This window comes from Notamacropus eugenii, chromosome 5, assembly GCF_028372415.1.
Source record: "Notamacropus eugenii isolate mMacEug1 chromosome 5, mMacEug1.pri_v2, whole genome shotgun sequence".
Lineage (NCBI taxonomy): Eukaryota > Metazoa > Chordata > Mammalia > Diprotodontia > Macropodidae > Notamacropus > Notamacropus eugenii.
Window position 1 is genome coordinate 253,754,330 of NC_092876.1, and position 16,323 is coordinate 253,770,652.

Genomic DNA, 16,323 nt, shown 5'->3' on the forward strand with positions numbered 1-16,323 from the left:
CCCAAGCTGCCCATGCCCTAGAGCAAGATTGGTTGGGTATATTTGGGACTGAGGAAGGAGGTTATCTTTGAACCTCAAATAAAGCTAGAGGCGTGAGTAGTTATATTAATTATCTTAACTACTCACTTTATTTTTTAACTACATACTTCACTTTGCATTGTTACATATTACATTGTTATCTGTATTTCTAATGTCTCCAGTTATTTTGCAAGCTCTCAAAGGCCAAGGACTATGCCTCAGATTTCTTCTCTATTCTGCTTAGTGTCTACCATGCACACAATAGTACTTAATAAGTATGAATTGAATGACTTAACATAGAACAACCTTGTGACCTTGAGCAAATCATTTTACCTCTCTGGTCCACAGTTTCTCCATCTGTAAAATTAGGAGGGTGGATTAGATGACCTCTGAAATCCCTTATAGACTTATATGTATGGTTCTATGAATTCAGTTGAATTCTCTGGGGACTATATTAGTGAACTCTATTAGAATCTTCCTTAGTAAGGAGACAAATTGGTTGTGCAAACAATGCAGCCTAGTAGTAGCACTAATGACTCTTTCTCCACTTCCAGCATAGAAGAGCAGTACACTATCCATCTTTGCCTACCTATGAGATACATATGTGTGTATAAATATATATATACACATATATATGTACATGATATATGAACATGTACATGTACATGTACACATATATTTTACGTGGTTATTATGGCATCATAGTGTAGTGGAGAGAGCTGAATTTGGAGTCAATGCCTTGGATTTGAAATGTAGCTGCAACACTTATTAGGTGTGTGACCCTGGGCAAGTCATTGAACTTCTCTGTGACTCAATCTTCTTATTTATAAAGTAGGGATAGCAATTCTGATACATCCGAACTTGTAGAACCATTACGAGGAAAGAGATTCATAAACATTAAAAAAGTATGTAAAATGTGAAATAATTGCATGTAGTCATGAAGGTTATCATGCTACATCTTTTTTTCTCATGGATTCATGATGTTATTTACTTAATTTTTAAAGGTTGCCATTGATTTAAATGCATATCAACTTATTAAATGTTATTAAATCTCTATAGAAGAAAACTTTTTGGTAATTTTCAGATTTTGTACCCAAATATCTCATGTTTTTTGTTATTTGAAACTACATATCTCTTTCAATACAAGTAATGCTTTTATAACCTATAATTACATTTCCTTCTGTGATATTAAGAGATAAAATAATAATTACATATGAACTGTAGGAACTTGAGGGGCTTTATGAAATGAAAAAAGAACATAAAATATAACCAAGTTTTCTTACCACATATAAATGTCCAGTTACAAAACTGCTTTTAAAAAAGGCTGTTTACCTATTGAATGCTACATTTCATTGAACATACACACAATTTTTTAAAAGTACTGGAGAATTAACTTTATTGTAATACTCTTTAAATATCTAAGCATGTGTAATAAAGGCTAGAAAATTGAATCAATTACACTGAGAATAAAAACAAGACGTTAAAAAAAAAACATACCAATAAAGCTGCACAAATTGGACCATGGATGATGTATAGGAGATGGGTATCAGAACTGATCCAGCAGCTAGGGGAAAAAAAGATGGAGAAATAAGTGCTAAAGATTCATTTTTGTAGATTCATAGTAAAAATCTGAAAGAAACATTGTCTTACTTGTCATTGTAGTATAAACTTCTTGCAATAGCATGTAAACAGGCAGGTATCAGGGGGAATCCTGTCAAGATTAAAAAAAAGAAAAAATTCAAAGAGATGATTTTTCACCTGAATTTATCTTCTAAAATGGATATTTCTATAAAACAAGGTTAAATTACAGAAAGCACTAAGGAATACAAAAAAATATTTGTTGAGCTTCTGCTGTCCATACCAGTCATTTGCTGCTTCTATTGGATTGTCTTATGGAAGTTACTTTCTTTATATATGTTCATGTATCTCATCCATTACCTGGCTACACTACTTTGGGAGGGGCAGCTAGGTGGTGCAGTGGATAGAACACCAGTGCAGGAGTCAAGAGGACCTGAGTTGAAATCTCGTCTCAGACACTTGACACTCACTAGCTGTGAGACCTTGAGCAAGTCATTTAACCCCAATTGCCTCACCCTGGGTCATCTCCAGTCATCCTGATGAATATCTGGTCACTGGATTCAGGTGACTCTGGAGGAGAAATGAGGCTGGTGACCTACACAGCCCTCCCTCACTCAAAACAAAGTCAAGTGCAAGTCATGTCATCATTTCTCTGATGGCATGGTCTTCTTCGGCAGCAAAGGACGAACACACACACTACTTTGGGACTTCTTTGACTGACTTATCCATGATACCCTCCCATTAGGTACCTTCTTTGTCTTCCTCCTCCCATTTGATGTAGTAGTTCTTAAATTTTTAACTAAGAATCAAAAAGAGATTTACCAAAATTGAATCAAGAAGCTTTAAAGATGAACAATAAATTTATGTACCGGAGATGCCATTATGTCTAAGGCTCCCAAAATAATTTAGATTGCACCAAATAATCAAGACAATATGGTTCGCCACCCCTGAAGCAACTCTTTTATAATTCTGGTCTTGCAAGATAAGGCTAATATCTCTCTATAACTTGTTGAGGCTGTAAGAAAAGAACAACCCACTAAAGTTTGTTACAGTGCAATAGTTGTTTTGCTTTGATACAAAAATGATCATGTAGTAGAAAGAACCTGGGCTTTGAATCAAGAGTAACTGATATTTAAATTCTGCCCTTATACTTACTAGATAATCAAGGGCTATCACTTAACCTGATCCTCAGATTTCTCATCTGTAAAAGGAAAATAATTGCTCTAACTCCTTGAGAGTTATTGTGATGACAAAATGAGACATACTTTGCTAAATAGTGTGCAAATCATAAAGCGCTCATGGCAAGAAAGTTGGCCATGAGGGGCTACTTCTGCCGCAGCAACTCCTGGAATTGCCTCCTGTAGGCATAGAGTGGTTAGGCTCTGCCTCAGTAGGGTGAATCCTTTCCCTTCCCTTCCTCCCATTCCTCTTTGAAGTACGGCACTGGGAATACAAGGAATTATGAAACATAAATTCTGTCCTCGAGGAGCTCATAGGATCATCACAGCTCTAAGGCAGTCAGTCAATAGACATTTAGAAAGTACCCATCATGTGCCAGGCACTGTGGTAAGAGATGCAAAGATGAGAGTGACCCAGCCCTCAAGGAGTTTTCAAGCTAACGGAGGAAAGCAAAACACAAAAGGACTGAATTTTTTTAATAACAGATTTTATTTCAACATTGCGATATTTAAATCTTTAAAACTGTACTAAGACTTTTGGGATACCCTGTATAACTGTTGATATTACTGCTGGTATTCCCTAATGGGATTTGCCTGAAAAAAGAACACAACGTATTTCAGATAGTTCATTTATCCATTTTTTTTTTTTTGCCACTGAAGTAGTTTGTTTAAGGGTACATAAATTATTTACCTAAATTAAATACATATGTTATTATATTTACCTAATAGCTATTAAAATTTTGAAACTACATTAAGATTTTGGAGACATTATGAATAACAGCTGGCATTTAAATGGCACTTTAAGGTTTACAAAGTTGCAAATTTGTATTTGATCTTGTCATCACAATAACTCTAAAATGAATATGATTCAAATTACAAAAGTTGCTGAAGATCTCATACAAATAATATTCAAATTGAAATTATGCTTTGCAGCAATTTAACTATCTCAGGATTAGTAGGTTCAATATTGTAAAATATTCTAATGATTATTTCTACTTTCAAAATATGCCAACACTACACTTTTATAGAGAGAGTAAGCAGAATTTAGGAATAATAGGAATTTAGGAATAAATGATAACAATGGTATATTAATACATAATAAATATCTGCCTTCTTCTATTCTTTTTCAGTTTGTTGCTTCCATTCAAAGAACTGCTTTCCCCAAAACAAGCATCTATGGACTCAGATAATAGAAATTAGAGCTACAATTTAACAAACAAGCATTTAATATGAGCTCCTATGTAGAGAGGAAAGTTTGAGTTTATTTAGTCCAGTCTTCTCATTCCTCATTTAACAGATATGAAGACATTCCCCTAAAGGTCATGTGACTTGCCCAAGTGTACCAACTAGTGACCAACAAGTCAGATGTCCTGCCTTGTAGACCAGTGATCTTTTTATTTTATTGCAATGCCCGTCAAAAATGGCCATTCCTTAATGCTTTACACAAAATAAAACTTTTTGAATAAAAATAATTTCTTGGTTCTGCAAACTAATAGTCTTTAATTTGGCAAAGGTAAACTAATATACCCTGACTGTGATAAAAGAAGCTATTATCCATTGTTTTCTAACTATGTAAGAAAAATAATAAAAAGAGACACTTTTGATATGATTTAGACTAGGTAGCATAGAGGATAGGGTCAAACCTGGAGTCAGGAAGACTCATCTTTCTGAATTCAAATCTGTCCTCACACACTAGCCATATGACCCTGGACAAGTCAACTTAACTATTTGCCTCAATTTTCTCATCTGCAAAATGATCTGGAGAAAGGAATGGCTAAAAAGTCCAGCATCTCTGCAAAGAAAATCCCCAAAAGAGTCACAAACAGTGAGACAGAACTGAAAGAACTCTAACAGCAGTAAGACTAGATGACCTCTGATGTTGAGATTGCATAATTCTGTGTCTGGGTCAAAGTACTTTGATTTACCACCAGAAACCAAAAGAAACATATCAGAATAATTTCCCTACTTTGTGAATAAATATAATGGGCCGCAAACTGACAAAATGATGCACAGTGGGGAGCATAAACAGGAAAATGTGTATATGTGTACACTGGTACCTACCCCAGCCAAGAAGGTAATACCAGAGTAAGTGCTGCTTCTCTGCAAACACAGCCACTACAATGAGTGTATGTAGATAAATGCCTTCACAAAGCATCCAAAAATAATTGCATCCCAACAGATAAAGGTGAATAAACTGGGATATTTTGCAACTCACCTGTGTGAAAAAGAAATACATTCGTTATCATAATAGTTACATACTTATTTGTACATTAAAATTCATCTAGACATGCATATAGGAACTGAAAACTATATATTTATTTCTATGTATACCAGGGATTATTAATTCCAGATCTGATATTGTTAGTATACTAATCCACTAACTTTCTTAAGTGCTATATCATACTGTATGTATGTACATTATATTAGTATATTCTACAGTACTCATATATAGCACATACAAAATACTAAAACACATATAGTACTTAATGCTTAAGTACTTAGGATGGTATGTATACTAACAATTGTATATATATATATATATATATATATACATATATATATATGTAGGTATTGTAGTAAACATATGTTTAGCAACCAGTGCTATATATATAAATATATGTATGTATATCTATACATACATATATACATATATATGTATGTATACATACATATATATGTATGTATATATGTATATGCATGTATTCAAAAAATGACCATTTTTATGACAGATTATTACACAGTTACATTTAGAGGATTGCTTGTTTTATTCTCATGAGCAGAGTTTATATCAGCTCGGACCACTAACTATGTATAGTAGAAGATTTTACGAACTGCTAGTCTCAAAATCTTCTGGTGTTCAAATAGGTAACAATCTTCTATAGACTCAGCTAAATTAATCTTCACATGACAACTATGCTGTCTGTCACTAGGTTCATATTCACACGTATCAGAATGAAGTTCCTATTGCTAGTATTTCAAATTCTTATATACTGATTTAGTTATAGCTCTAAATTACATATAAGTATATTATATTTTAAAATTAAATTTAATCATATTAATGTTGAGAGGCATCATCTAGTAGTTGGAGAGTTGAGATCAGAACTGGAAAGATTTGAATTCGAATCCTAACTAAGAGTTGTCCTGGCTGTGTGACCTCGGACAAGTCACTTAACCTGACAGTGCTCTAGGCAACCTTTCATAAGGTGTAGAGAAAGTGCCAACATGCAATAGTAGGTAAAATTCCCTTCCCTGGAAGTGTTCTGTACCAATGAAATAAAAAGTCTAGTCCCTATCCTTATTTCATATTGATATATAAATATACATTTTCATGCTTTGGATGCATCACTGAGGAGATGTTAAAATAATATCTAATCATTACTCATTGACCATGATCATATGTCCAAAGTTATTAGAATAATTTTAAAATTTACTAGAATAATTTCAAAATTAAATAAGACAAATGTGCCATTTTCTGGAAAGACTCTGGCTATGCTCCTATGAAACTGAAAATATTGAAGGGTTAAAAATGTTTTTCTACAATAAGATGTCATCTCAACAACATGTCAAAAAATGGCTTCAGTTCTTTTGAAATAAATAGATCATAACTAATTTGTTAATAAAAAGAGCTCTAATGTACTCTATGACTCCAGGAAAGAATTATAAACTAAGACTAGTGTGTGAGTGTGAGCTACATTTTTTTTTGTTAATTTCATGTGTGGAAAATCCATTCACCCATGTAAATCTGTAACTTGTAGACTTAAGAGAATTGCTTGACTCATTCTCAAAATGTAGCACAAAGGCCAGAATTGAACTTAGGCCGTCTTGATGCCAAGGCTTTTCCTTGATCTAATACACAGATTTTCTTTGGTGTTTGATGTGATATAAAAATAACATCACAATTCTCAAACCTAAAGTAGTAGCGATGCTTGGAAAATGAATTAACTTACTCATTAAAATGTTCAGATCATCGAGATAATGGTGTTTTTCTCCATTTGAATATTTATTATCTCAACAGTCAATTTTATTGTCAAGAAATCACTTGTCCTCATACTATTATGAATTCAAATATTCTTTGTACCTTAGCTTTTAAAATGTAACCAAATTTAAATCGATGTATACAATCAGCTATGTGTGTACACATATATAATTTCCCCCCCTTAGATAGAATACACTAATCTTACTTACAGGATTGGTTGCAACTAATGCCTGGTTGTTGGCCACAGCAGTTAACCAGATGATGGTGACAACAGAATTACAAACAAAAGAGAAGAACAAATTTTTGTGCAGAGTGATCCGTTGGCAGCTCAAACTCCTAAATCATGAGGAAACAAACACGTTAAACTTATTTTATTCAAATTTCTATGTACTTTAATTCTTATTAAGAGAACCCTTTCAAAGAGGCAGTGTGGTACAGGCAGAACAGTATGGATTCTGGAGCCAAAGGACAAGGTTTACATCCTGTCTCTGGTGCCTATTACTTGTGTTACCTTATACAACTTATTTCAACTCTATAGGTTCAGTGCGACTCTCTCTTCCTCATCTATGAAACAAGAGGCTAGACTAGATGGCCTTAAAGGTACCTTTCAACTCTAGATCTATAGGAAAAGATATTAGAAATTGGTAGTCATACCTATATAAATTTATACTGATATACATTTCAAGTCTCTTTCAGACACAAAAGTTCAAGGAGTTTAGACATAGTTTTGCTCCTGCTCCCAGATCCCAAATGTGTCTCTGTCTTTTATACAGGATCTTACAGGTAGATGGGGGGATCCAATTTCATGATATTTTTATCTCCTATTATACAGTAATGTACCTCAAAGAATATAACAACTAATATGTAAGATTGTGTGAAGGTGAACTTGATAGTGAAGTAAGCTGAATTTCATTTTGAAACTATTTATGTCATTTTAGCATGGGATTTATAAGTGGAATAGATTATTAATCAATGCCCTGCTACAAATTAAGGAATTAATGCCCAACAAGTTAATTGACTTCGTTGGTGTCTCATATGAAATTCATTGAAAAGGCTGGATTTGAAGCCAGCTTCTCTGATTCCAGCTTCTATTCTCTGCACACTATATTATATCATTTTACTAAACTATTTTTGTTAGTCTTAAATTTTCTGTCTGAGTTTCTATATTAGCCACTTAAAAATGGTTTTTGACTTAACTCTTAAGTCCTTGAAATTTATGCCCTCTACATGAAATAAGAAAGAAGTTCTTATGGTGTAATTCTTGATCATTTTTGACATTTCAAAATTAGGAGATGATCAAGATTTTCTCTTTCAATTTCATGATTATGAAAGTAAAACATCATAATGAAGAGTAAAGAGCATTGAACCTGTGGTCAGAATATATGAGTTTAGGAATCACCTATACCATTTTCTAGTTGTAGGAACTTGGATAAGTCACTTAACCTCCATGACAGTCCAGCTTCCTCACTTTTAAAATGGAGATATTAGTTTATCCCCTGGTTTTTATATCCTAGAATGTTTTGAATGAAAATAGCTTTAGAGATCTTGAAATGATTTGACTAAGGCTCATAATAATTTAGTGGCCTAACTCTGGACTTAAATCCAGTTCTTTTGAATCCCAATGCAATCCTTTTTGTTCCATCCCACTGCCTCTTTTACCCCCATAGTGATGCTCTGAGAGGCAAATGAGATCGTTTACAACAGAATGCTTTGCTATATTAATCTATTATTTAAATTCATATTAATTTGGTTTAAACTTAACTAGATTTAATTTACCTTCATATTAATTTGTTAGTAATTAAGATGACTTAAATCCCAGTAATTTAGACCTCTTTAGCTTAAAATTTAGGGTGAGTAAAGTGTCTTGAGCCAAATTATTTCTCTGTCCTTTTTTTTTTTGAGGGAAAGATTTTAAATAACTATCTGCATTTTATAAAGAGATCATTGTTTCTAATTCAATGCATTGTTTATGTGAAAGTGAATGATGTCAGGTCATTAAAATATTTTGATTTCTCATAAATATATACAGTTCTCCCCCAAATGCTGAATAAAGTTGCTTAGCCAACCTTTTCCTTAAAGAAAACTCAAAGGTATGTTTTACCTCAATCCAGGCTAAGCCAAGAATGATAGTAATACCAAGTAGAAGCAGTTAGCATATGCACTCTAAAGGTGACAACGTAGCATAATTTATGGTATCATACATATTATATATCACCATGTTATAAAGGTGCTGACCTCTATAATACCGACTTTAATTGACTTCAATTTATACTAGACCATTTGAGTACTACAAAGTAGTGACATATTTCCCTGGGATACTTGCCTATCTTGACTATCTTGATAGCCAATAAAAAAGTAGCATTTATTTTACTCAGTTTTGTTATTAGATCAATAGAATTTTTTGATTACTCCCTATTTATGTTAAAAGTTGTATTCAGGTAAAGCACTCCTCTTGCTATCTGTACATTTTCTCTTTTGTGAATATTGAATTCCTCTCTAAGCAAAATTAATGAATCTCTAAGGGAAAGCTAGATTTCCCCCTTACCCCCCAAAAAGTTTTGATTTCATCAGTTTAGTGAATTAATTCCTGTGAGGAATCTACCAACGCAGATTTGGAATTGTTCCGGCATTTATAATTTTCTGAAAGGGAAATGGCTTCTGCAAGGTTACACAGTCAAAACGTGTTGGAGGAAGGACTTACTGACTTGGGTACCAAACCTCTATCCATTATACTACACTGCCTGTTCTACATAAGAATCACACTGTAAGTTTTTTTTTTTTTATTGTTATAGAATATTGGTGAATGCTTTTTGCCTTTATGAGAGGTAGAAGCTCCTCCAGCAGCTAGGTGGCACAGAGGACTGTGTCAGGCCTGGAGTCAGCAAGACTCATCTTTCTGAGTTCAAATCTGGCCTCAGACCCTTACTAAGCATAGGACCCTCAGCAAGTTCTCTTAACCCTATTTGCCTCAGTTTCCTCATCCATAAAATAAGCTAGCAAAGTAAATGGCAAACCGCTCTAGTATTTTTGCCAAGAAAACCCAAATGGGGTGAAGAAGAGTCAGATGTGACTGAACAACAATGAAAGAAATCCCTGCTTTTTTTAACTTGATGTTAATGACTCACAAGTAAAAATGGAGGTATAGTATTTTCTGCTGCTTCACTCTATATTTATAGAGGAAAATGCCAAAATCTCAATCACAAATGTTGTTAAAATTAAGACTCAGTGACCATATTCATTGTATTGCCCTATGTAATCTCCCATTATAAGTGAATAAGTGAAGTGATATTTGGGAAATTCAATATCCATTAAGTGATTTTTCTCATTTAATATGTGAGCATAAAGAAGATGTCTTTGGGTACCAGGTAGCACCCCACCAACATAGCAGTGATCTGATCACTATTATTAGCCATTTACAAGCATTATGAAGTAGTGGGCAACATGCTAGACTTGAGGCTGGAAGACCTGGGTTCAATTCTCAGCTCTCCAATGACCAGCAAGTCATATCCCCTTAAATGACCCTTGAATGCCACAGGGGCTTAAAGCAGATAAAACCTACAATTTCTTCGGTCTCTAAAAAGCTATATTATGTGGAAGAAAGTAAAAAGATACACATTAGCAAAATTTCAATCATATGATGATCTTGTCAAATTATTTTAGATTTACTTATACCCTTTAACAAAATTTTCTATTAGCTATAATTTTCTTATGATACGCAATTATGATAAAAATGTGTCACAAGATTTTCACCCAAGATCTATTTACCTTGTATTCAGTCTACAAGCCACAGTAAATTGAAACATATATATTTAAATAATTCTTCCATAATCTATATTTTCCTATTCTGATAGACAGGGGTGACACGGAAGTGCCATGAAGTTTGTTTAAGGCTTGTTTGTCTTGCATTTGGTCTATGTCTATATGAGGAACACAAATTGTTTTATTAACAATAGGTCACTGCATACAGACACATTATTAGTAACAGAATCTAAATAGATATATACCCTCTATTTTCTGACCCACTGCTTCAACCTACATAACTATTCACAGCATTCGATTTTATGATCTATTTCTCATCTAAACTATTCAGTAACTCCTGAGTAAGTCCAATTACGGCATTTTTTTTAACTAAAGAGAGCAAGATATGAAGATTGAAGGCTTAGAAAGAGTTTTGAAGCAATAGGACCAGAAGCAAAGCCGAACAGGCTTAGAGGCTCTCAAGAAAACACTGACAACCTGAATCTTATCTGTCCTGTGTTTTCCAAACTATTTTAGCATTGTGTTATCTCTTGGTTAATCTATATTTCTGTTTTTCCATGGCTCCCCATCTTTCTCATTAAACACCCTTGCCTTGAAGAATCTCTGCAGAAAAGTTATTGAACTGGTTGCTGCTGGTAGCCAGAGACAATTAATTGCAACAACTTCATTATTTACAAGCACACACAAAAACTGTGCAGTTGTGTTTATATGTATGTGTGGTGTGCACATGTGTGTGTGTATGTGTGTTGCTATTAAGAGTTAGCAGAAGAAGGATGGTGATAGGGGATCTCAGCGAAGTTAGATGTTACAAAGGCAGTCTTGCCTCTGGTCTGATTAGCCTAAGTCCAAAACTATTGCATCATGTTGTTATTATGACACAGTGGACCCCTTGAGTACCTTTCTGATGATAGGATGATAACCCATTAAGACAGGATTATTTAAATGAACTCCTGCCAAAAAATAAATAAATAATGAAACGAAAAGCCAAAATAAATAAATAAATGGATGGATGAATGAATGGGTAAATAAAGAAATGAATGAACAAATAAGTAAATGGCACTTGGAATCATCCCATAGCAGAAATAGAAGGGAAAGTGGTTTTTTTGTTCTTCATTCAAGACACTCCTTCTCCTTTCTTTGTGCCTTTATAAAGGCTGTGCCATATGCCTGAAATGTGCTCCCCCTTTACCTCCCCCTCAGAGTCCTCTTTTTTTCTATAAAATGTAGCTCAAGCACCATCTTCTGAAAGAAGTCTTCCTGATCACCCCAACTTCTAATGTCCTTTCTCCCAAACTATCTCGTATATGACTCCTTTGTGTTTGTATGCATATATAATTCATATAAAAACATAAAGCATAAAATTGACTATATATGTGTATCTAACTTTATGTTGTATATGTGGGTATACATAAATAAGATAGGTACTTGTTTGCACTTGCATTCTCAGTTCCCTAGGCAAAGTGTTGTGCACAGTGTTGGAGCTTAATAAATACTTGTTCGTTGATTGATTGCATGTACACAATGCAAAATTGAAAGTTCAAGTAACATTGAGTTACTTTCATTTTTGCTGATGATTAAAATGGATGACAAGCCCCAAGCTTATCCTCTGGTGCCTGAATCCTCCAGTTTGGTTGTTGCAATTCGAGCAACAAATTGGATAATTGTCAAATTGGTTCACTTAGTATTATGTAATTAAAGGCCCAGTGCCTTGTCTGTCAACCTGTTGCTTTATTCTCTTCTAATGCCTGTCTTCAAGCATTACTACATCCCAGAAGATCCTAAACAGATGAGTATCTGTCATTCTGTCATATGGCTTGTATCAATTACTGTTTGTGCAAATGGCCCAGATTGTCTAGCAATGCCTATTGTTTCCTAATGAGCACATTCATTAACACATGTCAGTAGATTGGTACAAACTAGATTAAAGTTAAGTGACTGTGGTAAAAACATCAATTTGTTTAAACCGAAGCTTAAAATATATTTGTAAAAGGCTTCAACCTGCAACTAATTTAGCCTCATCTGAAACCTGTACTTCGTTTCTTAGAATTCTCAAAAGCCCTTAATTTGAATCAAAATATTAAACAGAATTTATACATGTATTCCATGAGAATGTTTGAAGAAAGGACTTTCTCTGAACCCTTTACATTTAATAATTTCCCTCTATCTATTAGCATAACCACCAAATAGAAAATGTGGTCTGTGGATCTGGATTTGCTTCAAAGTTTTGCTTTCTGGATCTGTCTTTTCATAAGACTGTCTAGGTCAAAGATTTTGACAAATGAATCCTTTGACTGTTTTGACAAGTGTAGTGGCAAAACCATTACCAAACTAGTCTTTCCATGGCTTTCTGATGGACAAATCAACTGCAGTTAGTTAAAACGGTGGTGTAATAATGCTCGACTGAAAATTACCAACTGTTTCAGTGGTTTTATTGCCTCTGATATTAAGATGACAGTACAGCTAGCTTCAGAAACACTAAGATGACTCACATTCTATATTTTCAATGATTTAAAAGAATAACATTTTTCATGACCATAACTTTTTGTGATTTCACTGTATATTATTCTGAGTGTGACTATACTCTCCACTAACACAGACAGGCTGCTAGTCTTTAAAGTGGTATCTTAAAGAATTAGTGAGATGGGCACTAGGTGGTACAGGGGAGAGAGCACTGGCCCTGGAGTGAGGAGGACCTAAACCTGGCCTTAGATACTTACTGGTGGAATGACCCTGGGCAAGTCACTTAACCCCAATTACCTCCCCTGGAACAAAAAAAAGGGGGAGGCAAATAATTAGGTTACAACTATTCAATGTCAGAGACAAGATTTGAACAAGGTTCTTCTTGATTTAATGGCTGGCCCTCTATTCATTTTGCCACACTCCTTTCTTTAACATCATTTTAGATTGCTTTTCATATGATTTCAGGCCAGAATTTACTCTAAAAAAATCACAAGTTTAGAAGGAACTTCTTTACACTTCAAGTTGGTGAAAAGTAGAATGACCTGCCCTTTAACTTTCTGAGTCCAACCTTACTGGAGATCTTCAAATACTAGATGGATATTTAGCAGGTGTTTTGTATGAGAGTTTCCTGTCAGGTGTGGACTCTGAGATCCTGTCCAACTCTGGGTCTTTGGGATATTGAGAAATTTGGCATAATAGAACTTTGCAATAATAAGAGGGGTGAAATGAATTTAGAGAAGAAAAAAACATTAAAGAGGATTGTTGGATGGGAAGATGTAGATTGTATTTCTGTGAATACCCAAACTAAGTTAAAAGAGGAGTAATTTGGATGCTTAAGCCATTCTAAAAAATTCATTTTTGCCTTGATCAAATAACGATTTTACTTTTCTTCAATTTAATTTAGGCTGTGGAATGAGTGAAAACCTTATCAAGGCAAACTTCATGAGATGACAGACTTATAGAGTATTGAGCTGCAAGCGTCTCCAGATTATTTACTTTTTCAAATCTATCAATTTGGGGTCTTATCATTGGTGGATATTCACTCCCATGATGCAGATCAGAATCTATTTTGTGCTGTTATCTAATGTTGTACAATTCATCTTCATGATCTTCCATATATCCTCCGTGGAAGAGATACCCAATGATCCAGAAACCTTCTAGATTCCATCTCTCTCTCTGTCTGTATATGTATGTGTGTATGCAGCTAGATAGATGACAGAAACAGATATCACCTATATCTAGTCTATATTCTGTTATTCATCTGAGTAGCCTACCTCCATTTCTGATAAAATATTTCTTTGATATTTGCCCTTACGAAACTTGTAAAAAATGACAACAATAATTAGCATTTATAGAGTGCTTTAAGGTTTATATTTTGCTTGTGTGTCATCATAAGAGATGTACTAATATTTGTTTGTACCCACGTAACCCTTTAAGTCATCTAAAACTTGAATTTCTTAGATATCATGATGTTCTAAGATTTATCACATGATGTACTACTGGTGGAACATTTATGTTTAAAAGAAAGGTCTTTACTTATAGGAGGTAACTGGGATTTTTTTTTAAAAACAAACTACTTTACTTCCCCAAAGCAACACTCTTCCAATTAAATATTAGGCCTAAACCATTGTCCATCTGTAGTATTGGTTATTTATTCCAACCTACTCTTTTTACTTAAGCTAAGATGCAGAGATGTTAAGTAATTTAGTCAAAATCACACAGGTAATCAAGGGATGAGTTAAGATTTGAAATCAGGTCTCATAACTTAAGAAATATTTCATGGTCTCAGCCAGTTCCTCAGGAATCAACAAACCTATGTAGAAGTGACAAAAATAGAATTGCTTAAACATTATTTTTCAGTATCTAACTAGAATCAGCCAAAAAAAGGATCAATTCCTAAGATTTTTTTAAAAGGCTGCACAGATATTAAGGTATTAAAAATTGGCAGATAAAATTTCTAAGCTATAACTGTAATTTCTGAAAGATCAAGAATAATGAAAGATAAGGAGATGGTCAGGTGCTGTACCGATTTCCAAACATAGAAAAGGTCTGTAAACTATAGGCCAGTGAGCTTGACTTCTTTCCCTAGGAAAATTCAAGGATACATGACAGTTTTTGAAAATTTAGCAAAGGAAGCAGATTATCATTAAAAGACAGCAAGACTTAATCAATAACAGGTGATATCATACTAACTTAATTTCCCTTTTTGACAGAGCAAGTAGTCTGGTAGGTTTAGTATACCTAGACTTCAATGAAGCATTTGGCAGAATCTTTCATGCTATACTTGTGGACAAGATGGAGAGATGTACTAGAGTTAACTCTAGATGTACTAGAGTTAACTAGATGTACTAAGTTAAGAGATTAATTTAGATTTTGAAGTAGTTGAAAGACCAGAATTGAAAAGCAGTCATTATTGAGTTGATGGCAGCTTAAAAGGAGGTATTTCTTGTCAACTACCCCAGGAATCTGTCCTTGGCCCTCTGCTGCTTTTGTTGTTTCATCAGTTACTTGGATGAAGTTAAAAAAAGCAATCTATGTCATATGTACAGATGTCACAAAGTTCAGAAGGATAGCTAAAAATGCATATGAGATCTAGATAAGTGGCAACAAGGACATGATCTACATTGAAGAGTGATGGTCTACATTTAAGATAATAAAAATAGACATATTTGTAAAATTCTACATGGGTTTAAAAATCAAATTTATAACAATTAGGTGGAGTGTTTTGTCTGGACAATGGTCTTTATAAGAGAAATTGATTTGGTTTCCTTATAAGTCACCAATGTGATATGGAAGAAAAAAGCTTATATTCCCTTGACTGTGCTAAGAAGAAATATCCAAGATGAGGAGTTAATATTATGTCTTGATTAAATCATATTATGAAGATTGTGTTCAGTTCCAGGCACTACATTTCAGTTCATGTTGGCATGTCCTGTAAATCAAGGAACACCATGTAGGATCAAAATAGTAGAGCAGATAAAAAGGCATTGGAAGGATCTGTGGGCTTTCATAGTCTATTATTTTAACAATGATTTCTACCAAACAGCTGATACAAAGAAAATCATACAGGAAATGTATATTTTTTTTAAAAAAAAAAGGAAGTGGTATTATTCAGAGAAGGATACAGAGTATTTAAGTGTTTCTCAGGGTCACACAGTAAGTATGTGAGATAGAATTTGAACCCAGGTCTTCAAAACTTCAAGTCCAGTGCCACATCTGCAACACCATGAAGCCTTATTAAGATTATATATCAAAGCAATGTCAATTTGGCTGAAAATACATGACTTTAAAAACAGAAGAGTAATCTTGAAAAGAATTAGGTTTTTTTTTTTCCTTTTAGTACATGGCAAACAC

The 16,323-nt window shown here is 33.9% G+C and overlaps 1 protein-coding gene across 1 annotated transcript in view; it reads right to left on the reverse strand.

Annotated features, from left to right (window-relative positions):
- Nucleotides 1-16,323, reverse strand: part of CALCRL (calcitonin receptor like receptor) — a 114,453-nt gene that overhangs the window by 11,554 nt on the left and 86,576 nt on the right. Inside the window, exons 9-12 of the mRNA XM_072612603.1 lie at nucleotides 6,960-7,086; nucleotides 4,836-4,989; nucleotides 1,669-1,729; nucleotides 1,516-1,582 (exon numbers count right to left, since the gene is read on the reverse strand). Of these exons, the coding sequence (XP_072468704.1) occupies nucleotides 1,516-1,582; nucleotides 1,669-1,729; nucleotides 4,836-4,989; nucleotides 6,960-7,086 (409 nt within the window). The remainder of the gene's footprint in view (nucleotides 1-1,515; nucleotides 1,583-1,668; nucleotides 1,730-4,835; nucleotides 4,990-6,959; nucleotides 7,087-16,323) is intronic.